The following is a 23,367-nucleotide window of genomic DNA, read 5'->3' as shown; positions in this document are numbered from 1 at the left end:
CCTTGTGGAAGGGATATGGCCCCTTGAAAATTCCTCGGATGAGGAAGGACTTTCTCCCAGGCAGAAGGCTGGCCCAGAGGGAGGGAGTTTCCTGTCCTTGGGGAGTGAGGGGATGAAGAAGGGAGGGTGATCCCTTTCCAAAGAGTGGGGAGTGGGAGTCCGGGATGGGATTCCTTTCCTGGACACAAGGCAGGACTCCCCAACACAAAGAGTTCAGTCTTGCCTTCACGAATCATTCAACAAACAGATATGGGAAGGCCTGCGATAGTACCGTGATGTGCTAGCCACTGTGGAAAGGAGGGCTCCAGAGACGGTGATCAACATGAGGACACAGTTCTGCCCTATACCTTGCACTTTGCTGCAAATGCTTCACCAAGGTGAGTAACCAAGAGAAGGAGGTACTACGGGTATCAGGGAAGGCTTCCGGGAAGCAGTGACATCTAAGTTGAGACCTAATGACAAAAAAGTGTCTCCCAGGTTTTGGCTTTTTTTTTTTTTTTTTTTTTTTTGGGTGAGGGTAAGGGATTGGGAGGGGAATGTGGTGGAGAGGAGACTGGAATGAACATTCCAACCGGAGACAACAACTCTGAGCTAAAAGATCAATGTGTGAGGGCTGCAAAGAAAACCACGGTGAGGGGGAAGCAGGCTGGAGCACTGGCATGGAGGACCTTGTGGGCCAGAGTGAGAGCTTGGACTTGATCCTGAAGACAGTGGAGAGCCACGGGAGTTCTAAGGAAGAGAGCAGTGGCACTGTCTGATTTCCAATTCTGAGATCCTTTGGTTCCCTGGGTCAAGGTGCACCTCCCACACGGGCAGAGAGAACATTCTGAGTGAGTTTTAGTTTAGACCTCCTAAAAAGTAACTAGAGAAAACACCTCAAGCCCCCTACAAGCAGTAGTTACAGAAATGGGGGATAGGTGTTAAAGAATGAGTGGCCGGGAGGGTGAGAATGATCTGAGGGTGGGCATGCTCCCCACTGTGTAACTAAGCTAGCGGGGAGGGAACTAGGGAGCCCTTCTCTCATTCCCCTAGGACTCTGGCTGGTACCGAAGGGCTGCCACTTCCTTGCCTTCTTGCTGGGTCTCCACTTCTTCATGGGCAGGATCTGCCAACACTGGGAGCAGGAGGCTAGGGCTGGGTGAGGAAGCTGCTAGATCCTCCTCAGGCGAGCTGCAGGGGGTGAAGAGTTCTCTGTTCTGTTCTCCTGGATTCTGTATCCTGTGGCCCCACAGTATGGAGGCCAAGGGCTAAGTCCGTGGAGCACACTGTGGCCAGGTCCAGACTGAATCTAGGTGGTTTTCCTGAAAAAGAAAATGGCCTCTGGAGGAGGGGGTAGAAGCTGAGAGTGAAACGATTGTTTGGTTACTGCCTGGTCTTGACCTTCAACACACACACGTACCCACATACACACATACTTTGTGCCCAGGGTGCTAGGAACCAGAGGTTCACACCAGCAGCAATAGGGGGAGGGACTGAGCTATGGGACCTGGGGGAGGGGAGGGGCAGGCTGGGCCTTGAAGGTGCGGGGCAGGGCTTCGTGGCCTTCAGGACAGGCCAGGATAGAGGCGGCCCTCCCCCTCAGTAGCTTCAGGTGGCTCCTTCACAGCAATCCTTCTGCCCGCCAGGCGCTCCAGCTGGTGGGTCTCAGTTCTCCAAAGGCTCTTTCTCTCCACCCCTTAGCTTCTGTTCCTCCGCTGTGTCTGTCCCTGGCCTTGTCTCACTAAGACTCAGTCTCTGTGTGTCTGTCTCACTATCATGGCCCTGTTTTGTTTCATCTCTCTCTTGATCTCCATTGCAATCCTTGTTTCCAACTGTGTCTCGTCCATGTGGCTTCTGTCTCCATGCCTGCCTCACTCGCTTTCTCCATCCCCCCTCTGTCTCTCTGTTATCTTTGTCTCCTCTGTCTCTCTGCCTTGTCCCCACTTCCATCCTCACCTTCCTCTTCTACATGTTTCACCTTGGTTGCCACCTCTGTTCTTGTCTCCCTTCTGCTCCCCCCGCCCCAAATCTAGCTCTCTCCTCCATGTCTCATCCTTGTCTCTGTGAACCCTTATCTCTTATTCCTTTCTCCATCTTTCTCCATCACTGTTTCTGTCCCTTTCTCTCCCTGTCTCCGACTCTGTCTCCTCTCTTCATCCACATCCTCTATCCCCATCCCAGGTCCCATCTCTTTCTCGTTCTTATCGCCATTCGCCCTCCTGAGCCGCCTCCGTGGTCCCCTCCGGGATAGGACCTCGATGGGGGCGGGGCCGAGGGACTGAATCAGAATAACTCGGTTAACTGGACGAATTGAATTAACTTCTTAACACGAGCGAGCGCCGCCAGGCCTGTTTCCCCTCCCTTCTGCGGGGCCGCAGGTGGGGAGGCCAGGGAGAGGGGTCGGGACCCTACGGCCTGGCACGATGCATACACTGAAGGTCTGGTCCGGACTGGGGCGGGATGGGGACTCTAGGGATGGGGGCCCGGGCAGCCTGCCCTGCATCTCTCGAGCCCTAAGAAGGCGGCGGCTACCCTTTGGGTGGGGGGTCGGGGAGACTGGGGGCGGGGTCTTGGCCGTCCAGACCCCGCCCCGACGAGCTCGCCCCGCCCCGCCCCCTCCGCGGGGTCCTGCGCGTTAAAAGGCGCGCGGGCCGGGCTGGGCTGCACTTGCGTTGCACCAAAGCGGAGCGCGGCCGCGACGGGGCGGGCGGTCTCGCGGGCGCTCAGAACTGGCCTCGGGTCCTCAGCGCCTGGCGCTCCAAACCCCATCTTGACCCCAATCCGGCCTGGGACCCAGACTCCGACCCGGCCAGGCCCGGTCCCCGCCCCCGCCCCCCGGGCCGATGGACTACTCCTACCTCAATTCGTACGACTCGTGCGTGGCGGCCATGGAGGCGTCCGCCTACGGCGACTTCGGCGCCTGCAGCCAGCCCGGCGGCTTCCAGTACAGTCCTCTGCGACCCGCCTTCCCCGCGGCCGGGCCTCCCTGCCCCGCGCTCGGCTCCTCCAACTGCGCGCTTGGTGCTCTACGGGACCATCAGCCTGCGCCCTACTCGGCAGGTGAGCCCAGCCCTGGTCCAAACCTCCCTGCAGATCCTACGGCACCCCCAGCCCCTGCCCATTCGGCAAGTGGTTGCGACGGTCCCCTACAGCCGCCACAATCTCTGCCCTAGCCAGATCCTCCAACTTCCCGCGGGACCTACAGCCTCTCGAGTAAGAGGAGGTTCCCTAGGCAGAGTTGAGCCCCACCCTCTCATCCTTCCTGTTCCTCTTTCTCGCTGCTGTATCCCTATCCTGTGCTCTTCAGGTCAAGGAAATAAATAGATCCCTGGTCTAGCCCCAGACTCTTCACCAGGCCCTCCCCTGCCCACAGGCAACGATTGACCACCAAACCTCTCCATACCCTGTATCCTTGGAAGATTGCTCCCGGCTCAGGCCAGTCAGACTGCCCATCCTTATCATCACCACCCCACTTCATGCCCGGCCCCAGCATGGGCCTGGGCGGCAGATGAGCTGCCCAGCTGGGAGCCTTCCTAGAGCTCCAACACCATCAAGCCTCTACTGCCTGGTTTCGAACCCATCCTACATGTGCCCAAACCCTCTTGCACCACTGAAACCCATTCTGTGGCCAGAAGAAAAGGATGCTCAGGTCATTAAGCCACTTTCATTTCTCCATTCCCCTGGAGATTTTCCCAGCTAGAGTCCTGCAGAACCCAGAAGCAGCCCCATGAGATGCCCAAGCCTCCTTCATCCAAGTCTCTAACTGAACCTTCAACCTCATGAAGGCTCTTAGCCACCCTCATCTCTCCAGTTAGAGTCAAAGCTGCCCCACCCAATCTCATTTCCTTGCTTCCTGGGACCACAGGACTCAGTAGAAGATTGGGACCGGTGTGATGGGGAGGGATAGTGAGAGAGACCTGAGCTTGGAGAAATGAAAACCAGGGAGAAACTGGAGTCAAACTGGAACAGGGATAGGGAGATTGGGTACTTGGGGTCATATGCACATGGGGACTGTGGAGATAGAAACAGAAAACGGGGAGATGGGCCCCCAGAAAGCTGGAAGTCTGAGATGAGGAAGATGGGGACAGATACACAAAGATTGAGCAGAGATGGAAAGATCGGAGTCCCTGGGAGAAATGGGGACCCAGGGCTGGGGCGATGAAATAAATACCAGATGATGTGGACAGGAATTATGGGAGATGGGGACCCGGGGAGACTGAAAACAGAGATGAGGAAGATGGGGATAGGCATGAGGTGCTGGAGACAGGATTAAGGGAGATAGAGAACTAGGGAGACATGACAAAGATACTGATAATGGAGATCTCTGGAGAATGGGGAGACCTAAACAGGGGCTGGAGACAAGAATGGGGAGGTAGTATCAGAAATGCTGCCTGCGGAGCAATGGAAAATGGAAGGGGCACATGGGAGACTGCACAGAAAGAGTGACGGGTAGGGTTGGGGCTGGTTTTTGGAGGAGCTGGTAGAAAGAGGTGCCTGGGAGGAAGAAGAAGGGCAAAGAGAAGATGGAGGAAGCTGGGAGGGGAGAAATAACCCTTCACAATGGGTACAAAGAGAAGAATGGTCCAGAAGGGGAAAGTTGCGGATCGATGAGGATGGAGAGAGATGAGGAAGAGGAGAGGGGGACACCTGGAGGAGAATGCGATGTGAAATGGGGCTGAGGAAATGAGGCCTGGGGAGAAGAAGGATGCAGGGTGAAGATGGCCAAATTTTTAAATGTCAGAGAGTCCGTGGCAGGGCTGAAGGTAGACCTAGGCAGGAGAGTCTCAGTTATCCAGCTGCAGTCCATGAGACTGGTTATTGGAGAGACAGGGTGTTGGCGAGACCTCACAGACAGCGCAGGCTAGGAAGGATAGAACAGGATCAGAAGTCAGGTCGATTGAGGGTCGCAGGGGTGGGTAGACTGGTGGGAGGTGGAAGGAACGCTGCGGAGGGCAGCGACAGGTCAAGAGTCTTGACAGAGAATCAGATTTTTGGTTCCCTAGCTGCAGCTGTTGGGTCCCAGGTCTCCCCGCGCCCTGTCCGCCTTCATCCCTGCCGGCTCTATCCAGCGGTGGTGAAGCGATCTGAGATTGAGAGGGCCAAGCCCAGGGGCCAGGTCAGGGGTAGGGGACCGTAAGCGATCCCTCAGGCGCAGAACCCAGCGGGCCGGGCTCGACTCCTCACATCCCGACCCTCGTTGATTCCCCCCTCCCGCACACATCTGTAGTGCCCTACAAGTTCTTTCCGGAGCCGTCGGGCCTGCACGAGAAGCGCAAGCAGCGGCGCATCCGCACCACGTTCACCAGCGCGCAGCTGAAGGAGCTGGAACGCGTCTTCGCCGAGACTCACTACCCCGACATTTACACGCGCGAGGAGCTGGCCCTCAAGATCGACCTCACGGAGGCTCGCGTGCAGGTGTGTTTTCGCGGATGTGTGCGGGGAGCGCGCGCGCGCGCGGAGCAGGGCGGGAAGTTAGTGTCTGACACCTGGGGGTCCGCGGGACAGAGGGGCCTCACTCGGGCAGCCGGCGGGTGCAGCCTGCTGGCAGAGAGCTAGGGCCAGGAGCCAGGGCGTGGGCTGGCGGTGACAGGGCAGGAGAGCACCGGCAGCCCCGGGAGGCAGGCGGCGGGCAGACGGGGCCTGAGGCCTTCGGCAGAACGGAGCTATTCAGCGTCACGATTTCCCCTTGTCTCCCGGGTAGGGCTGAGCACGGCAGAGTGATGCTTGGGAAGCCAGGATGGAGGACGAGTGGGTAGAGGGTCAACTCTAGGTTGGCCTCGGGGCCAAACGAGGCCAAACAGGGGGAAAGCCAAACCTATGAGCCTGGAACGCCCGGGGTTCAGGGTAGGCGCAGGAGCTGGGTCGGGACAGACTTTTGTCGATCTTATAAATCTGAGTTCAGATGTTCAGCTGGAGCGCATTTACTGAAGACCCTGAACAAAAGGTTTCCCAAGTGCCCTAACCCGCTCTCTACAGCCCCGGGCTTCTTGTAGGGAGGAACTGGGGCAAGGGCTTTGGGATACGAGGAGAGCGAAAACCGAGGCCGGTCCAGGAGGCAGAGAACACCGGGAGGCGGCGGGGTCGGCGGGTGGGCAGATCCTAAGGGGAAGACGCTGAGGACCTGGGGGAAGAGACCAGTGGAGCAGGAGAGTGAGGCGAGCCATGAGGAGGGCAGCGAGCAGTGGTGGAGGGCCGAGGGGCCAAGACTCGGAAGGCTGGTTGTCAGTAATCGTGACCCGGCCCCTTCCGGACGGAGGTCTCACTCGCACCTGGCGGTCCCGGGCTGACCGGTCCCTGTGCCCGCAGGTCTGGTTCCAGAACCGCCGGGCCAAGTTCCGCAAACAGGAGCGTGCGGCCAGCGCCAAGGGTGCGGCGGGCGCGGCGGGAGCCAAAAAGGGTGAGGCGCGCTGCTCGTCTGAGGACGACGACTCCAAGGAGTCCACGTGCAGCCCCACGCCCGACAGCACCGCGTCGCTGCCGCCGCCGCCCGCGCCCGGCCTGGCCAGCCCACGCCTGAGCCCCAGCCCGCTGCCCGCCGCCCTGGGCTCCGGGCCCGGACCTGGGCCGGGGCCACAGCAGCTCAAGGGCCCGTTGTGGGCCGGCGTGGCGGGTGGTGGGGGCGGCGGGCCAGGCGCGGGCGCAGCGGAGCTGCTTAAGGCCTGGCAGCCAGCGGAACCTGGGCCCGGGCCCTTCTCGGGGGTTCTGTCCTCCTTCCACCGGAAGCCCGGCCCCGCCCTGAAAACCAATCTCTTCTAGCCGCTGGCCTCCAGAGGCTCCGGGCCTGCCTACCCCTGCCCCTCCAGGGCCCGACAGCCCCTTCCCATCCCAGGTCTGCCTGCTGGCCCCACTCCCACTGTGTCTGACCCCTCCGTGTGCCCTCCCCAGCTTCGGAGACCAAGCCAGGGCTACTCTCGTCTTCACCCACCCCCATTCCGCACCGTGGGGGTGGGGGTGGGGGAGGGTACTTTTCACTGGGATGCCCTCCAGGAGAGCTCAGAGCCCCCTGGCTCTCTTTGAAAAGGGGATCAAACAATGCCTGCCCCAACAGTGCTCAAAGGTGAATCCTCAAATGGAACAGCCCGGCTTCCTCCCCTGCCTCTGCAGCTGGCTGGGTCTCCCCTCGGCTGGTCATCATTGGGATAGAGTGGCGAAAAGGGTCCCACCTCGGTTTTCTCCCTCACTCCTCCCCACCCATCCTCAGCCGGTCTGGCACAGAGGGGAGGCCCTGAGATGAGCAGAGCTGCCAGGGCATCGGGACAGAGGGGCTTCCTCTTTCCTGTCTTTTTTGTTGTTGTTGCTGTTCTTTTCTTTGAAAAACTTGTAATTTATTGAGGTGAGTTTTGCTCAATCCAAATAAAACTTAATTTATTGACATCACACTGGAACCCTTCGGTACCCATGAAGGGGATAGGCTGCCTGCAAGAGCCCAGTTCCCCTTATGACCAGCGAGGAACCCCCAGCTGCCACACAGCTGCAGTGCAGGTGGTATAGACCAGGAGACAAAACTAAGCAAACTGGCGCTTTGTGGCCAAGATTCTTTGCCCCCACCCAAACCAGCCCTAATAACATTAAAGTGCCCGCCCTCCCTAAACCCACACAGAAAAGCTTAAATAAACCCCAGCCCGGTTCTCGGGCTATTCCTTCATTTCCGGACGGACACCCCTGAGAGGGGGTTGGGAGAAGTCCCAGCTGAGCCCCTCCACCAGTGGTTCAGCCTGGGTGGAGGGTAGCAAGAACAACGGTGAAAGTGGGGACCCAAGACGTACCCATATGGACCCCATGACCCCCCTGGGGCTGGAGGAGTGGCCCAGAAAAGGAGGACAGCACCAGAATAACCGAGGTCCTCGGTAACCATGGCAACTGACCTCCGCAGCCCTGGCTCTAAAAGGTGAGGGGTAGGATGTCCTAATTAGGACAATGATTGGGCAAATGACTGGGCAGTAGGGAACACAGGTCCCCAATAAATAGGCAGAAAAGTACTGCCCCGACCCCTTATAACTCTTAAACTTCAGGGCTCCGGCTGGGCCTTCAAGGGCGGGTTTGGCGCTCAGTTCGCAGCTTCAAAATGCCACCGCGGTCACTTGCTGAGCTGCAGGGTGTCCAGAAGGAGGCGCTTGTGAGCCGGGTCCTGCACCCCAGCTTCCTCCAGGTCTTCTTCAGTGATGTCGCTGTAAGGATAAGAGATGCTGGGAGAAGGGCCAGGTGGTCCAGAGAGCCCCTAGCTCCGCCCCCAAGGCCAGTCCCACCCCATCCACTTCCAGTCCCGCCCCCACCTGAGAAACTCCAGGTCGTCCCAGCCATTGTGCACCAGTCCCTCCTCATAGCGTTCCAAGCCGATGGCCCTCAGCCAGGCTCCCATGCCTGCCTCACCCAGCCCGCCAGCCCGCCCGACCTGCGGGCACGGAGCCTGAGGGAACAGAGCAGGTTAGAGGCAGCACTGAGGGGGCCTGCACACACAGGACTTGCAGGCAGCCATATTCTGCCGCCTGCTCTGGGGTGGGGAGAGAGGCATAGCAAGGGGCTGATTCCTGCGACCTTCAGCTCCCCAGTGCCCAGCCCAGGGCAGGGGGACACCACTGAGTGCTGAGTGGTGAAGTAAAGAGATGCCCCCACCGCAGGCAGGCACACTCTGCAGGCACACAGCCACCCCCGGCCTACACACCTCTTCTGCCAGGTCCTCCTGGATGCTCTCCCGGATGCGAGGTGGAGGGAAGCTGAGAGGCCGGCCGTAGTCCGAGGGCAGCCCACGGGGCGGCTGTAGCTCCAGGGGGCCTGGCAGGAGCATGGTTCGGCCAGGCCCGGCGGGAGCATAGTCCACCTCACTCAGTGTCTTGGCCATCTGCAGCACTGAGCAGGAGCGATCATCCCCACTGGCTACATCCCCCAGGAAAGTGCTGGCGGGTGAGGGGCCTGGCGGGAGCGGGGGTCTTGGATGGGCCTTGGGAGGTGGTGGGCCACGAGCCTCACCCCCACTGCGGCCCCGGATCACTGGCCCTGGCAGAGGATCCAGACCAGGGGGCAGGAAGATGGCTGAATCCGGCAGTGGTGGTGGTGGAAAGTCTGGAGGGGGCAGTGTGCCCCCAGAGTCCTCATCTGATGAGCTCCCCTCTCCTGCACGAGGAGGCCGATGGCGCCCAAGCTGTGGGGCAGGCACTGTGATGGCCACTTTGTTCTTGGTGGCAGGTGGGACAGGAGCCCTGGCAGGTGAGGGTGGCTCCGGGGGCAGCAGCTGGTGTGGCACCCCTTCAAGGACGTAGTAGGCAGGGTTATTGAAGCTGTTCTTGGGTGGGGGGGCCACCACCCCTTCCAGCTCTGGAGCCCCCTCTGGCTTCAACCTGGGTTTGGGAGCAGAATAAAATCAGGGCCCAGAATCAAGGGGAGAAGGGCAGTGGGTGCGGTGGAAGGAGCACCGGGCGGGGAGTCAGGAGATGTAAGCCCCCACCCCTAGACTTGCATGTGACCGTGGGCACGTCACCTTCCCTCTCTGCCCCTTTGTGTCTTCATCTCTAAAACTGGGGAGACAACTGGATAACCCCCAATCGTCCTTGCCTCACTCGCTAAGAGTCTCCAACCTTTTTTTGATTTTGTAACTGTAAAAGCTGTAAAATGGGTGAAAACAGAGGCCAGAAGGCAGAGCAATAAAAGCCTTCAATGAGAATGACCAGCCAGATGTGGAAAGCCCTGGAGGCACCTGAGCCCAGTCTACTGAGGAATCTTACTCACAGATTCAGGTTAGTTTTATTCAAGGCTGAAGATAAAACCAAGGTGCCTGATAACAGCTGAAGATGACTGAAAATGCACCAGGAGTCTTTATGTTCAAATGACAACTGGATATAATTAAAAAGCAAGCCTCACTTTCCCAAAGTATGATCCATGGAACACTATACTTGACCTTGACCCTTAAACAACATGGGCTTGAACTACAGGGGTCCAACTCTATGCAGTTTTTTTCACTACTATGGTATTGCACGATATATGAGCCACATTTGCTGAATCCATGCGGAACTTCAGATACACAGGAACTGGGGATCCAGAGGGATGACTATGAGTTATACACCCCTAACCCCTGCCATGTTCAAGGGTCAACTGTAGTTCCCCAGGATATTAATAGTTATTGCATGGAAAAGTTTCCTGGCCCATTAAGTTTGGGAAACTATATTCAACACAGCTGAAAAAGGATTTCCTTCCTGTCCACAAGCTCAGAGCTTTTGCTGATACTATTGTGCACTGGGAATATCTAAGAAAAGAATCTAGTAACAACCATTTCCCAAACTCATTTGACAACAAAGCGTTTTCCAATGGGGCATCTTGTAGGACAGTGTTCCACAGAACGCCCCAGGGAAATCTGCTGAGACACAGGCCTTCTCCAAACAGAAGGCTCAACTTAAGTATCTAAGGGAGCTGTTGCAGAAACCATTTCTAAGTCTATTTTTTAAGACAGAAGTGAGAGGAGAGGCTGACTGTGCTCCCTTTGACTCAGAGAACCACACCTTCAGGAGGCCTGGCTGGCCAGTGGCCACGGGTGTAGGGCCCCACAGAGACCCAAGCAACAGATGATCCCCAGGCCAACCCTGAGAGCCACGCACAGTGATGGATCAAGATGGATAAGGGATCGGAATGACAAGTTTCCTTCTCTCACCTGGGAGTCAAGGGCTCCTCCCGGGGAGCAGCTCGGGGCGGGGCTGGGGGCCTCCCAGTTGGTGGTGGCTTCTCTGGTTCTTCAAATAACTTGGACAGGGGGCAGGAGGCCTCTGTGGAGGCTGGCTTGCGGCTCCCTGACCTGCAGGGTGCACAGGGGAGGGAGATAAAGCAGGAGCTGGCCACAAGTCCCCAGGCACCGCTTCAAGTGACTCCCCACAGAGCCCCAGCTCACCGGGGATCCTGGCTGCCTCGGGACACAGAGGGGGCTTTGCTCTTTGCTCCTGCCTCGTCCTTATCAATGCTGATCCACTCTGTGAGGGGAAGGGAAAGGAGACTTAGAAGGGACCTGGGGTCCTGCACCTCATAGACACCCATGGGCTAGCTAGCCCCTTCCCAGCTACTCCCTAGGGCAGGCCCACCCCCCAGACCTGGCTGTACAACTGCCAAATGTTCCAGGGATTCCAACGCCCGCCCCGCAACCCTGGTCCTCCTCTCCTAGACCTGCCCACACCGCCCCATTGTATGCCCCAAACCCCTCCCAATGGAGCCCCCACCATAGAGTCGCTCACGGGTGCCCAGGCGCTCTGTGGGCACCCGCACCTTCATGGAGCCACGGATGTTGCCTGTCTCCTCGCCGCGGTGGGACAGGAAGGTCAGGAACTGCTGGGCTGTGCTGCCAATCATTGACTTGAGCGCCACCACGCACTCCCCTGAAGGGCAGATGGAACAGACCAGCAAATTGCCAAGCCTTCCTAGGGCCCTGCTCGGCTTTCTGTGCCCCTCAGCCCCCCTCTGCCCTCACCATAGGATTCGTAGCCGTCCATGGACTTGACTGTGAGCAAGAGGTGCTGGTCTTGCAGGTACTCGATATCAGCCAGAATGGGGTTGAGCTGGGAGCAGAGAGGCCCAGTGAGGAATAAAGCACCCCCCACCCCACTTCCTGCCATGACTGTGGCTCATCCCATCCTCAAGCTTGTCCATGCTCACTCCCGTCCACCTGAAGGAAAGATTTCCATGGGCCTTTCAGAGCACTCAAGAGCCCTGTAACTAACTGATTTTCTGCATCAACAATTGCCAACACAGCATCTGACGTTTAATGAAGCCTTGAGAAGTATCTATGGAACGAATGAGTGAACTGCAACTTGGTCTCCAAACCCCTCTCCCTCCGCAAGTAAAGCACATGCCGTCGTCCTCACTCATGCCCACTCCTCGCACAAGCCCACACTGTGGGCTCTTCCCACCCTCCCAGGCAGGCTCCAGGTGGCATCTGGCTGCACTTCCCTCTGTGCCCTCACCCCCAAGCCTCACCGTGGGCAGCTGGCGTGAGGACCACTGCACCTTGAGGAAGTTGATGTTGTCACTGCTCTGGGCATCATTTTCAAAGCTCTTCTTATATTCTGGTGGGGGAGGGGACACCCAACTGAGTGCCACCTCTCAGCTTCCCTTCCCCCTAACTAGGGGGCTGCCCACTCTGGGCACCTCAGGCCTCCCATCCCCAATGACCCACACCCAGCCCTGGGCCCCGCCTCAGACCCTCCAGACAGGTAGAGTAGAACTCGATGAAGAACTTGGTGCGGCTGGCCGTCTTCACAATGGCCTCAATGCTCTCAAATTCGATGTAGGCCTGGTCTGAGGTCTTTGAGAGCCCTGAGGGGCAAAGGGAGGAATGCAGACAGGAGGGCTGAGAGGGTGGCAGAAGGAACAGGACACAGACACTGAGCACTGGGGCAGGGAATCTGGAGCCCTGGCAGAGCAGGAGGGAAGGCCAGGAGGGGCCTCCTCCATCCCAAGCAGCCCAGGGAGACCCCAAAGCTTGGACCTGAGGCTGGGACAGACAGACAACCCAAGAATCAGAGACCATCTGAGAAGGGGCTGGGAACCAGAGTGCCTACAGGATAGGCCCACCAACAATCCACCATGCCACTAGGCACACGGGTACATGAGGAGCCCCAGGCAGGCAGAAACATGTACACAATTACCTCCATACGCACACACCTGCTCACAGGCATATACCTCTCACGGTGACTCAGGAACACAGACAGCTTTACACATCACATATTCAGACACATTCCTGCACATGCATGTATGTACCCGCCCCTACACACCCACCCACACACACACACAGATATATTCAAAGCTATGCACACCCCCCAGGCTAGCACCTGCACCCACCCAGATGGATGCCGCACCCACAGCACAGCCAGAATAGCCACCTTTCTTGGAGATGAACTGAGAGGTAACTCCAACCTCAAACGTCCCAAACACGGGGGAGTGGTCGCTGGTGACGATGTCATCTGTGCAACCTGGGGGAGGGGAGTAGGAATGGGGGCTCAGGGGAAAGCTCCTTACTCTCTGCTCCTGACTCCTAAAGCCAAGGCAGAGTCAGGTCAGGGACCACCCGGGATCGCCCATCACCCTGTCCGGGAGGCTCTGACCATAGGAATTGCAGATGATGTGGGTCTCGGGATAGGATTTCCAGAGAATCCGGTCACACCATGAAGGCACGTTGGTCCGGACCTGGGGCAGGGTCAGCAGTGTGGTCAGGGGTCAGCTGGGGGTTGCTCAGCTGAGGCCCATGCCCCTACCACACTGGGTCCAACATCCACCTCCAACACCCAGGATCACCCCCAAGGCCTCAAGGGGCCATAAAGGCTGGAATGGTAAGTGCAGAGGCTTGACCCCACACACACTCTTGATTCACCACAGTCCTGGGGGGTCTCCTTGGGCCTAACCCATTCTCCTCACTCACCCCAGTTGGCTTCTGCTTGTGCCAGGCATACGTGTCCCGGGAACCCCGCTCATAGCGGTAAGTGGGTGGGAAGGAGATCTCCTCCTCACCTAGGAAAGGCAGGGATGGAGGGGTCAGGGCCCTGAAGACCCGGGGATCCTACTAGGACCCTGGCCCTCAGGGACTGCCGCTACCGCGCCCATACTCACTGAATCGAAGGAAGACCTTGTGCTTTTCCCGCTCCAAGTTGAGCTGGTCCACCCTGAGCAGGGGCTCAAACTCCTTCCTGCTGATGTAGTTCAGGATCTCCTGAGGGGAGAGGGCACATAAAAGCTGGGGCCTTGCCCTCTCAAGCCAGAGGTGAGAGCCCAGTTAGGCCCCAGCCCAGCCTCCCTACCCACCACCCACGGGCCCTGCTCACACCTGTATATCCATGTCCAGGCGGTAGTTGAGGTCCCCGAACCAGAAGAGGTGAGTGAAGCGCAGAGATATGTCAAAGGCGCTGAGCTGCCGATCGCCCAGCGTGAGTAGCCGCAGGATGTCCAGGTAGTTCTGGTTCCGCCTGTGGTAGGGGTAGGGGGAGCTCCAGGGTCAGATGTCAGGCACAGACATGTAGATAAGAAGTCTCTGGCTGGGGTTGGGGACAGGGCAGGGATCAGGGTCCCTGGGGACAAAGTCAAAATCAGGGATAGACAGAGGGGTCCTGAGTTGAGGTAAGGAAGGAGGCCTTGGGGGACAGGGATGTAGGAGGGTCGTGGACTAGAATACGGGAGAGGCAATAGGTCTCAGGAACAGAGGATAAGGCTAAAGAGATGACTGGGAAGGCACCCCCTCACCGGGCAGTCTTCTCATTTCCTGAGGTGAGGTGACAATTCACAAAGCCAAATGAGGTGCCATTGAACATGAAGGAGACACCCACGGCCCCCTTGTTTCCTGTCAGGGCAACAGAAGAATGTCTGGGTCACCCTCGGTGGGCTCCCAACTTTACCCCCCACCCGTTGAAGCAGCAGTGGAAAGATCCTCCCGACTCCCCCACAACATAAGGCAGGCAGTTCCCTGCATACACAACCACGCCTTCTCTGGGGTCCACACCGGGCACTTGCAGCCCCATCTGGATGGTCTGAGTCTGTCTGCACGTGAGAGCAGAGTCCCTGGAGATCACAGGGACCCCGGTGGTGAAGGGGCAAGGCTTTGTAGATACTGAGCACAATCTATCCTGAGGTAGCACACTGGACTGCAAACAGGGAGACCTGGGCACTATGCTGGTCCCAGGCTCTATCACGTGCTAGCCTGTGCGACCTGGGACAGGTCACTTGACCACTCTGGGCTCGAGTTTTATCATCTATGAAATGGAGATAATTATCCTGGCCATGCCTCCTGGTAGGGCTGGAAGAGATTTAGAATATGAACATGCTTTGCAAAGTTCAAAGAGTTCTATAGATAGGAGACCCTGGACCCTGGCTGGAAAGGAAGCAGGAAGAGTAGCCAGAGGGACCCCACCCTCTCTCCTCACCCAGGGTGTTGGCAATGCCGGTCTTCACGCTGGACGTACTGACATGGCTGATGCGGTTCTCGTGCTCTGGCTTGACCAGCACGGCCACCTTGATGTTCCACAGAGACTGCATAGCAATCTGGGGAGAGGGTGCAGGGTCACCCCTGCCCCAGGCTGGGCCACTGTCCCCACCTCCCTCACCCTCACCCTGCCCAGCCCACACTATAGACGGTTCTGGAAACCACAAGGTAAGAAGGCCTGCCACACCTTTTCCTGAGGGACCAGAAAGAGTGGCCTTCCCACAGCATAAAGGACTCAGGGTAGACTTCCTAAAGGATATTCCCAGGGACCAGAAGGAGAGCCAGTCAAGCTGGGGGGAGCCAGCCAGTGTGTGGGGAAAGGAGCTGGACACGACAACACCCCCTCACCGGGCGGTAATCCAGATCCGTGAGCTCCTTGAGGCCCCCGCGGAGCAGGTCCAGCCACTCGCGGTCGCCCACCGAGTTCTCCTGGGTCCCAAAAACATAGATGTCATGGGGTATGGTCACCGTGACCTCATCCAGGGTCTTCCCCAGACCCTTCGATGTGAACCAAGATGTCACATTTTTCGGAGGCGGCACACTTCCTGGAGGTGGAGGGGACGGGGCAGTCAGGCCCCTGCCTGGAGCCCTTCCTCTCTCCCACCCCAGTCCCTCCGCAGGCCTGACCCATGTTCCAGGTGCCTATGAAGATGGAGATCATGTCGGGCTCGTCCTGCTTGGAGTGCTTGTTCTTCATGAGCTGCAGGAGCTGGCAGAAGGCTTCACGCTTCTGCAGGGGACAGCGGTCAGTCAGGCACAGGTGGGCAGCCAGGAAGTCCCCTTCCACGGGCCTACCCTGCTAGGTGGCCGGTCTTTCAAGGACAGGGACACACCTCTGGCTCACCACCACACCCCCACTCCTCAAGCATACAGCAAGTGCTCAGTAAATGTTCACTGAATGATTATCAGCCCACCCTCGGGCCGCCCACTCTCAGCACACATACTCTCCACCCCATCATCTTTTTCCTCCCATCTGGCAGGGACCCCTGCGGCCCCCGGCGGCCAGGCCCATGCGCTGCTCACCCGGGCGCTGACGAAGATGAAGTCCTTCCGCTGCGTCCGGTCCTTCTCCTTCTCAAACACGACGCCCAGCTTGTTCTGGACCCGCTGGGACTTAATGAGCTGGCGGACTAGGGGATGGAGAATGGGTCACACCACCCTGTGCCCACAGACCCAGGGGGACCACCCTGCTGCCCAACCTGGGTTGGGCCCTGGCTCACTGCGGTCATGCGTGAAGGTTGTCCAGTCCTCCTGCGAGTCCCGCTGTCTCCTCAACAGCACCAGCCGCCCACCCTCCACGTCCACACTCAGTGTGAACTTCTGTGACTTCCCGATCTTGGTCAGGTCACCCAGGGTCACATCCAGCTTCACCTGCAGGCAAGGAAGTGGGGGTGCTGCTGAAAAGACCTGGGGAGCAGGTAACACCCTCTTCACCTCCACCGGCTCTCTGCCCTGGAATGTCCCCCCACCCCCCGCTATGTACCTCAAAGGCCTGCACAGGGATGGTCTTGGCCTTACGTGTGGATGGCTGCAGTGGGGCCGGGGGGGCTGTGGAACTCATGTCCTGCAGGGCCTTCAGGGCCTGGAGGGGGCAAGGGCAGGGCCAGGTCAGGAGCCTTGCTGAGGGCAGGGGCAGGGAGGGCCACTGCTGATGTTGGTGTCAGTGCTGAACTACAGATTCAGGGTTCAGATCAAGACAAGGCAAGTGGCCAGGTGAGGGGATCAGGGGTCAGAGATCAGGAGTCAGGGCACCTTCTTCTGGATGCCTGACAGGAAGTCCTTTAGCACTGACAGCTTCAGCACCAGGCTCTCTAATTCCTGCTCCCCGGTCTGTGGTGGGTTCTGCAGGGAGAACGAATGAGGTTTGTCCATGAGACCACCTAGCAGGAGCCCCCCGCCCAGTCCCGGAACACAAACCCACCCCCAGAGCTCTCTCCACAGTCCCACCTGCTGCTGCAAAAGGCGGGTCACCATGGGTGAGCTCTGCTGGTCAAACACCTTGGACAGGATCTCCAGACCTGACAGGACCTTGTCCACCTCACTATGGAGACACTAGGTCAGAACTCCTCACTCTGACCCAGGTACAGGGAAAAGGGGCTGAGTGTGTAGGAGTTTCAGCTGCCCCCATGAGGATACAAGGGTTCAGGTGAGGAAGAGTCAGGAGGCAACAGCAGGCTCTCTGTACTGAGCCAGAGGTCAAAGGTCAGGGCATCTGTGTAGCAAGGGAGCGGGAGAGGACAGCTATGAGGTAAGGGTGGGGCGCATGGCATTGGGTGCCCCAGGTACCTGTGCAGCCTCCGGCATGAGGTGGCGAGGGTGCGGGTGAGGTGTGGCAGGTTGCTGGCTCCGCCCCGCACGGCCTCCAGGTCCAGCCCGTAGCTGCCTTTCAGGTACTCATGGGAGACAGTGCTCAGCCCATTGGGAGCACTTGGGGGAGGGGTAAGAGGTCAGTGGAGGCCCGCTGATACTGTCCTAGCACCCCACCCCCTCCCCAGAGGAGATGGTACAAGTGGCAATGAGAGTGCAACAGACCAGGGTGTCTGCCTCCTGGGGGTCGGGGAGGGGGTGCCTTAAAGGTCTTCCCACCTTTGTTGAGGACATGGTTCTCAGAAAAGACAAGGACTGCCTGCTCAGGAGGGATTGGGGGGTCTCACCTCTCAGCAGCTGGAGTTGTGGGGGTCTCAGGGGCTGCTGGGGGGCTGCTGGGCCCCATGGGGGCAGAAATGCTGGTAGAGCCAGAGCGCGGGGGCAGTGGGGGCTTCTCGTCCTCCCCATCTGTGGACAGGGGCCAGGAGGCAGCGGTATGAGCCTCCTGCTCTCCGTGAAGTGGGGGGTGGGGGTGGGTACCATGGCTGTCAGGGAGTTCCATGGAAGGGAATAAATGGCCCAGGCACCAGAAGAGTGGCAGGGGGCTTCAGAGGAGGCAGGTTGAGAAGATGGGGTGGGAAGTCACGGGGGACGTCCGGTGAGGGGCAGGGAAGGTACATGGCACCCAGGCAGCACCTGAGGCGTCACGGTCGTCCGGCGGGTCCGGCTCTCGCTCCCGCTCCACAGGCAGCAGCAGGGCACACACCAGACCCTGGTTGGGCTGGGCATACAGGCTGATGAGCTCCCCCAGGGTCTGGAAGCGTCGCACTGGCACACCCTGTGAGGTCTGCAGGCCGGGAAGAGTGGGAGAAGAGTCAGTCACCTGGTCCCCAACCTTAGGCTAGAATCAAGGACGGGGTCAGGGTCCAAGCTCCTACCTGCACAGCCAGGAAATCTTCTCCGTCAGGTAGAATTCGGTATGTGTGCACATGCTTCTGATACCTGATGGCAAAGCAGGGGGTCCAAATCTGTCTCCCCCAGGATGGCATCTAAGTCCCAAGGCATCCGTTCCTCCTGCCAACCAGCGGGCCCAGCCCCCGGGGCCCCTTGGCTAGGTTTCCTTGAAACTGTCTACCCAGGCTGCACAGGGTTAATGATGGGGCCTGTCCACTCTATCCTGCTGGTGCTAAGCAGAGCAGGAATGACCGGACCCCACCCCAGACCTACATATGCTCCACACCCACTGCAAGGCCGGGGAAGCAACAGGCAGCTCTTTTGTGGCTTCCACAGCTGTCTAAACAGACCCTCTGGGCTGTGGTACTAGTCTGGGCCCCCCGCCAGAGTAAGAGTTCTCAGACGCCTGGGTAACTCGTCTGCGTGCATGGGTGACGTGCTATCACAAGTGTGTCTGCTGCCTGTGTTTACGCTGGTTGTATGGTTCTGCTGGAGTCAGGTGTGTCTGAAGCAGTCTTGCTGAGCGGATGTCGGGATACCACCCTAGGGCTTTCCTTTCCCTTCCTCAGACACCAGGAAATTGGGAGGACACATGGGGGCCCCCGGTGGGGGACCTGGGCCTCTAGGAGCCCCAAGCAGAGGAGGGGCACGAGGGGTGCTGACAGATGGCAGCAACAGCTGAGCAGGTGACAGCTGAGCCTGGTCCAAATGGTAGAGCCCGCGCTCGGTGGGGGTGGAGGACTTCTACAGCCACGCCTCCAGGCAGGCTTGCCCAAGGGAGTCACCTGGACCCTGTGTCGGGCAGTAGGTGGGTACCGGCACTAGAGAGGATCAAACGTCCACTTGAGGAGACCCTATACCCTGGGCACAGGGCCACCCTCTCCTCTCAGGAAAACTCTCCTTTTGGGGACTCTCCTGACCACTGGCACAAACTGTGTGGGTATCTGTGTGTGACTGGGTGTATTGGTTTGTGGACTGTGGGTCTGTGTTTATAACAATAATAGCATCCCATTAACTGCGTCCGATCTCTGTGACAAGCCAGGTACTCAATGTCCTACAGACATAATCTCATTTAATCCTCACACTTTAAGGAAGATGTTATTATTATCATCCCCATTCTCCAGAAAAGGAAACTGAGGCTCAAGGAAGAAAAGTGATTTGCCTAAGGCCACAAAGGAAGAGGCCCAGCTAGCATTTAGTCAGGACAGAGACCAGGACCTGTATCCTGGCCTGCTTGTCGGATTGCCTGTGACTCCAGGGGCAGGGGTGTGTCTTCGTTTCCCCTGTACACAAAGTTGTCATGTACAGGTAAGCAAGTTTGTTTCTGATCACCCACCTCTAGGCTCCTGAGATGCAGGGAGTAACCGGAGACAGCTGGTAAAGCTGAAGCTCCCACACACAGACAGACCCCCACCCGACCCAGCCCCTCCCTGGTAATGGAGCCAGAATTTTTCCCTCCTGGGACAATAATGCTCCCCGTCCAGACACAGGCCCAGCTGTCCCCCTCCCACTCAACAGCTGACCTAGCACCTGCCTTCCTCCCCTCCCTAATTAGGGGGCTGGTATGCAGGACTCTTAAGATATTCATCTGCCCAGGCTGTCCCTCGTCAGTCTCCCCTCTTGGGCCTCAGACGTGGGACATAAGCTGAAACTTAAGGGACATAAGCCCCTTCCTCTTCAGGTCCACTGCCTAGGCCAGGGTTTCTCAACCTCAGCACCACGAACATTATGGACCGCATTCTTCTGTTGTGAGGGATGGTCCTGTGTGCTGTCGAACAGCATCCCTGGCTTCTGCGCACTAGAAGCAGGTAGCACGATACCAGTTGCGACAATCAAAAATATCTCTGCCAACTGTCCGGAGGGGTAAAATCAAGCCCAACTGAAAACCCCTGGCCTAGGCCAGTGTACCCCCAAGATGTGAGGAGAACAGAGGGGAAAGAGACAAGGATAGGGACTTGGGAGAGCTCATGGAGCTGAGCAACATAACTAGAGTTAAACAAAGCAGCATCACAGCTTCCCACTCACTACCTCCCACTCCAGAGGCCTACAGGAGCCCACCCAGTGGCTGATCTGGGTTGGGGGGGGCTGCAGCTCAGGAAGATTCCAAAACCGAAAGTGCAAACCCACCCAACACCACCGCCACACATGGCTGATGGGTAGAAGCACAAAACCAGGCCCACTCGGAGAGCTGCCAAATCTAGCCCCACACTCAGCACCCACAGCTCAGGCCTAGGGCAGCCGCATTCCCAGAGCTAGAGCAGACACACTCACTCACTGATTCATGAAATAATGACAAGGCCCCATACAGCCTCACCTCCCCTTCTCCTCCACACTACCCTGCCCCCCAGACCAGTCATACATATCCAGGCAGGCCCCAGTCTCAGTCCTGGGATTCAGAAAGTCCCCATAAGGAAGCTGCTGGGCATCCCCCCACACAGGCCATCAGTTCCTCTGGCCCCGGCTCCGAGTCAGATACCTGATCCCTTCATAAACACAAATGCACACAACCTTGGAATGTACACCCTCACGCCTGCCTGGAGGATGCCTGACCCGGTCTACCAGAGACTCTGCATTTTCCCCAATTACAGCCACCTGGGGCAGCAGGACCCCACATACTCTGCCCCCAGACACACAGCAGGAAGGAAGTGCTCCCAGCATCCTTCATTAAGTCCGGCAGAAAGCCAAGGTCCTCACTCTGGGGGGCGCTGGCGTCCCACGGTCCCAGGCCCTACCCCCACAACACTCAAGGAAGCCCGGGCCGTGCCCCCGCCCGCTCGGAGCCCCGGCCCCACTCACAGGACGCAGAGAGCAAAGGCTCCCGCCACGCTCTCGCTGTCTCGGACCAGGAAGCTGCCATCGCGGCCTGCCCGGGCCAGCAGCTCCTCGGCGGCGGCGCGGCTCAGGTCGCGGTGGTACCAGGCGGGGGCCGGGCTGCCCAAAGCGGCCCCCGGCCCAGCGCCCCCCGGGCCCGGCGCTCCGCACGCGGAGGCCATGGCCCGCGCAGGGCTCAGCGCCGCCCGCGCCCACCGTCCCGCGCCATCCGCCCCGGGACGCTCGGGGCTGAGGCTGGGACCGGGCCCGGGTCCCGGGGCTAAGGATCCGCCGGCGAGGCCGACCCGGAGATCGGAGCTCCGCGTTCCGCCGCGCTTGCCGCCGGGTTTGCCGCGCAGCCGACGCCGCCAGCAGCGCCGGCCTCAACTTGAAGAGAAAGAAAAGTTTGTTCAGAGGCGGCGGGGGAGGGGCAGGAGCGGAGCGCCGTGCCGAGCGGCCGGCCCCCACCCCCACCGCTCGGCCCGAGGCTCGACCCGCCCCTGCCCCCACCCTCTTCCCCATGGGGAAGTTGCCCTCTGCATCCCACAGGACCCAGGACCCCCCAAGTCCCAGGGCCTCTCAAACCCCACATGATCCTGCCCCGCCATCACCAGAGGCGATCCAGCTCCTAACCCCCGCATCGAAGCCCAAGTCCCCCCCATCCTGCGCCCGACACTTCGGGATCCCGACCCCTTCCTTCTACACTGGCAATTATACAACCCCCCAACTCCCATAAACGTTTGATCCCACCCTCAAATCCTTTCCATTCGGACTCCCTACAGACTCGTAGGATCGAGTTACCAAAATCTGCAAAGGATCCCATGATGAACCTCCTGCCGTCCCCTCTCTCCATCATCCCCAACTCCCTTGAAATCTCCTCTTAGACCTGAACCCCCAAACTACTGGGTCCAAATCCCGTGGGGGGATCCCTACAAACCCCCAGAAGAGCTCCAGTGTCCTCGAATCCCCAAGCACCGTCCCTGGCAGCCCCTCTCAGCCCAGGCAGAGCCCTTCCCCCTCTCGGCCAAGTTCCCTGGCACCATCCCCCATACCCGCAGGCCCGGGCCTTGAGGGGTTCAGCAGTCAAGAGAGCAGGCCTCCTTTTGCCCACACAGAAGAAAGTTCCCTCAGCCCCCAGGGCTCCCGACCTATCCCTAGAGCCTCGGCTGCCGTACTCAGACTCCCACCTCCTGGGCTGCTCCGAAGCCCCCTTCCCCGGGGAAGCGGCCCTGGACTCTCAGCGGCCACTTAAGATGGCCATCCTCCGCCGCCGCACCCCCCTCGCCTTCCGCCCCGCCCGCCGCTCCGCCCCCGCGGCTCTCCGCGGAGCCGGGGGTAGCACCCGCGCGCCCCGCCTCGCCCGGGCCCAGCGCCTTGATCCCAGAGCTGCTGACCGGCCGATTGACCTCGGGCAGGTCACGGCGCCTCTCCGAGCCTCGCCTTCCGGCTCTGTAAAATGGGGATAACGTTTTGAGGGCAGAGTCCACGGGACTGTGCTTGTAAAGCTCTCGGCACGGGGCCCGGCATCCAGTGGGCGCTCCCGAAAGGCGGCTATTTTTATTATTAATTAAGGAGTAACGAAGGTGACAGCTGTGTAAACTGTAAAGCGCGGCGGCGGAACGAACGGGTATTATTAGCACCCGCCCCCGCCCCAGCTACTCCCTCCAAGTCAACAAACTTGAGCCTGTGGGCGGGACGCGGAGCCAGGAGCCCCCTAGACCGGGTTCGCTCCGTCGTCCCCTGGCCTCTTCCCCTCCCACCAGGAGAGGTAGGGCCCACGGGCCGCCCGGAAAGGTCAGCAGCTCTTAGGAGGGTCTGGCCCACCCCTCCCCAAAAAAAGACCTAGCCGGTGGCGGCGTCTCCTGGGAGTCCGCTTCCTGCCCCGCCCCTCCGCCCCCTGGATCCTTAAAGGCACAGGCCTCCCGCCTGGTTCCCACTGCCGCCAACTCAGGCCGCTGTCAGAGGATCCCCTTTAACCTGGGAACTTTCACTTTGCTGAATAAAATCTGTGTATGGGTCAATTTCAAAGAGTTCCTTTCTCTGTTTCAAATATACAGTGACTTTACCCAGCTGGAGCAAAACCAGGGACGTGGAGAGGGGCCTGTAGGGCCTTCCAGACTAGATAAACGTAATGACTGAGACCCACCCACACGAGAAACAGTGTCTCAAGACCTCTCCAGTAACCCAATTACTCGTCCTCTAATCTGTGGCCAACTTCCCCCTTCAGTAACCTCTTGTTATGAGGAGGCGAGAGAGACCTAGACTGAGTCTTCACTCCTGGCTTCTAGTTTCAAGTTGAGGACACCACCTGCCTGGAGTTCTCATTCAGGTACCTGCGCCTCTCTGAAGATAACTGTGGTTGGGATGTGGAGACA

General features: G+C 59.0%; 2 protein-coding genes across 3 annotated transcripts; one reads left to right on the top strand and one right to left on the bottom strand.

The window, feature by feature from the left end:
* Positions 1 to 1,294: 1,294 nt before the first annotated feature.
* PHOX2A (paired like homeobox 2A) lies at positions 1,295 to 7,256 on the top strand. 2 transcript variants are annotated; one of them, XM_061380735.1, is made up of 4 exons: positions 1,295 to 3,039; positions 5,207 to 5,396; positions 5,934 to 5,968; positions 6,236 to 7,256. In XM_061380735.1, the coding sequence occupies exons 1-4, from the start codon at positions 2,823 to 2,825 to the stop codon at positions 6,733 to 6,735; spliced, it is 942 nt and encodes a 313-aa protein (XP_061236719.1). In that variant the 5' UTR covers positions 1,295 to 2,822; the 3' UTR covers positions 6,736 to 7,256. The 2 variants fall into 2 exon arrangements, with proteins under 2 accessions (XP_061236719.1, XP_061236718.1); XM_061380734.1 differs by lacking the exon at positions 5,934 to 5,968 and having other exon boundaries at positions 5,207 to 5,394; positions 6,286 to 7,256.
* A 71-nt stretch (positions 7,257 to 7,327) lies between these two features.
* On the bottom strand, positions 7,328 to 22,286 carry INPPL1 (inositol polyphosphate phosphatase like 1). Its single transcript, XM_061380733.1, has 29 exons — positions 22,180 to 22,286; positions 20,978 to 21,379; positions 18,166 to 18,229; positions 17,924 to 18,074; positions 17,575 to 17,695; positions 17,207 to 17,347; positions 16,868 to 16,961; positions 16,673 to 16,762; positions 16,404 to 16,502; positions 16,141 to 16,291; positions 15,944 to 16,050; positions 15,548 to 15,650; positions 15,269 to 15,465; positions 14,862 to 14,979; positions 14,185 to 14,281; positions 13,772 to 13,910; positions 13,558 to 13,657; positions 13,370 to 13,458; positions 13,056 to 13,137; positions 12,834 to 12,923; positions 12,154 to 12,267; positions 11,929 to 12,017; positions 11,423 to 11,510; positions 11,175 to 11,330; positions 10,853 to 10,931; positions 10,619 to 10,759; positions 8,642 to 9,314; positions 8,253 to 8,386; positions 7,328 to 8,147 (listed from the first exon to the last, which is right to left on the bottom strand). Exons 2-29 carry the CDS (start codon positions 21,172 to 21,174, stop codon positions 8,057 to 8,059), a joined length of 3,795 nt encoding a protein of 1,264 aa, XP_061236717.1. The 5' UTR covers positions 21,175 to 21,379; positions 22,180 to 22,286; the 3' UTR covers positions 7,328 to 8,056.
* Positions 22,287 to 23,367: the final 1,081 nt, after the last annotated feature.

Source organism: Bos javanicus, chromosome 15 (genome assembly GCF_032452875.1).
Source record: "Bos javanicus breed banteng chromosome 15, ARS-OSU_banteng_1.0, whole genome shotgun sequence".
Lineage (NCBI taxonomy): Eukaryota > Metazoa > Chordata > Mammalia > Artiodactyla > Bovidae > Bos > Bos javanicus.
Note: the sequence above shows the minus strand (reverse complement) of the source record. Positions and strands in the feature narration are given on the sequence as shown.

What these genes read in the sequence shown, in the direction of transcription:
- PHOX2A (XM_061380735.1), top strand. Translation starts at nt 2,823, where the DNA reads ATGGACTACTCCTACCTCAATTCGTACGACTCGTGCGTGGCGGCCATG. An exon ending in GCCTGCGCCCTACTCGGCAG is followed by an intron (nt 3,040 to 5,206) that starts GTGAGCCCAGCC and finishes ACACATCTGTAG; the next exon opens with TGCCCTACAAGTTCTTTCCG. An exon ending in ACGGAGGCTCGCGTGCAGGT is followed by an intron (nt 5,397 to 5,933) that starts GTGTTTTCGCGG and finishes AGGTTTCCCAAG; the next exon opens with TGCCCTAACCCGCTCTCTAC.
- INPPL1 (XM_061380733.1), bottom strand. Translation starts at nt 21,174, where the DNA reads ATGGCCTCCGCGTGCGGAGCGCCGGGCCCGGGGGGCGCTGGGCCGGGG. An exon ending in CAAGGTCTTCCTTCGATTCA is followed by an intron (nt 13,459 to 13,557) that starts GTGAGTATGGGC and finishes TGCCTTTCCTAG; the next exon opens with GTGAGGAGGAGATCTCCTTC. An exon ending in CCTCACGCCAGCTGCCCACG is followed by an intron (nt 11,511 to 11,928) that starts GTGAGGCTTGGG and finishes CTCTGCTCCCAG; the next exon opens with CTCAACCCCATTCTGGCTGA.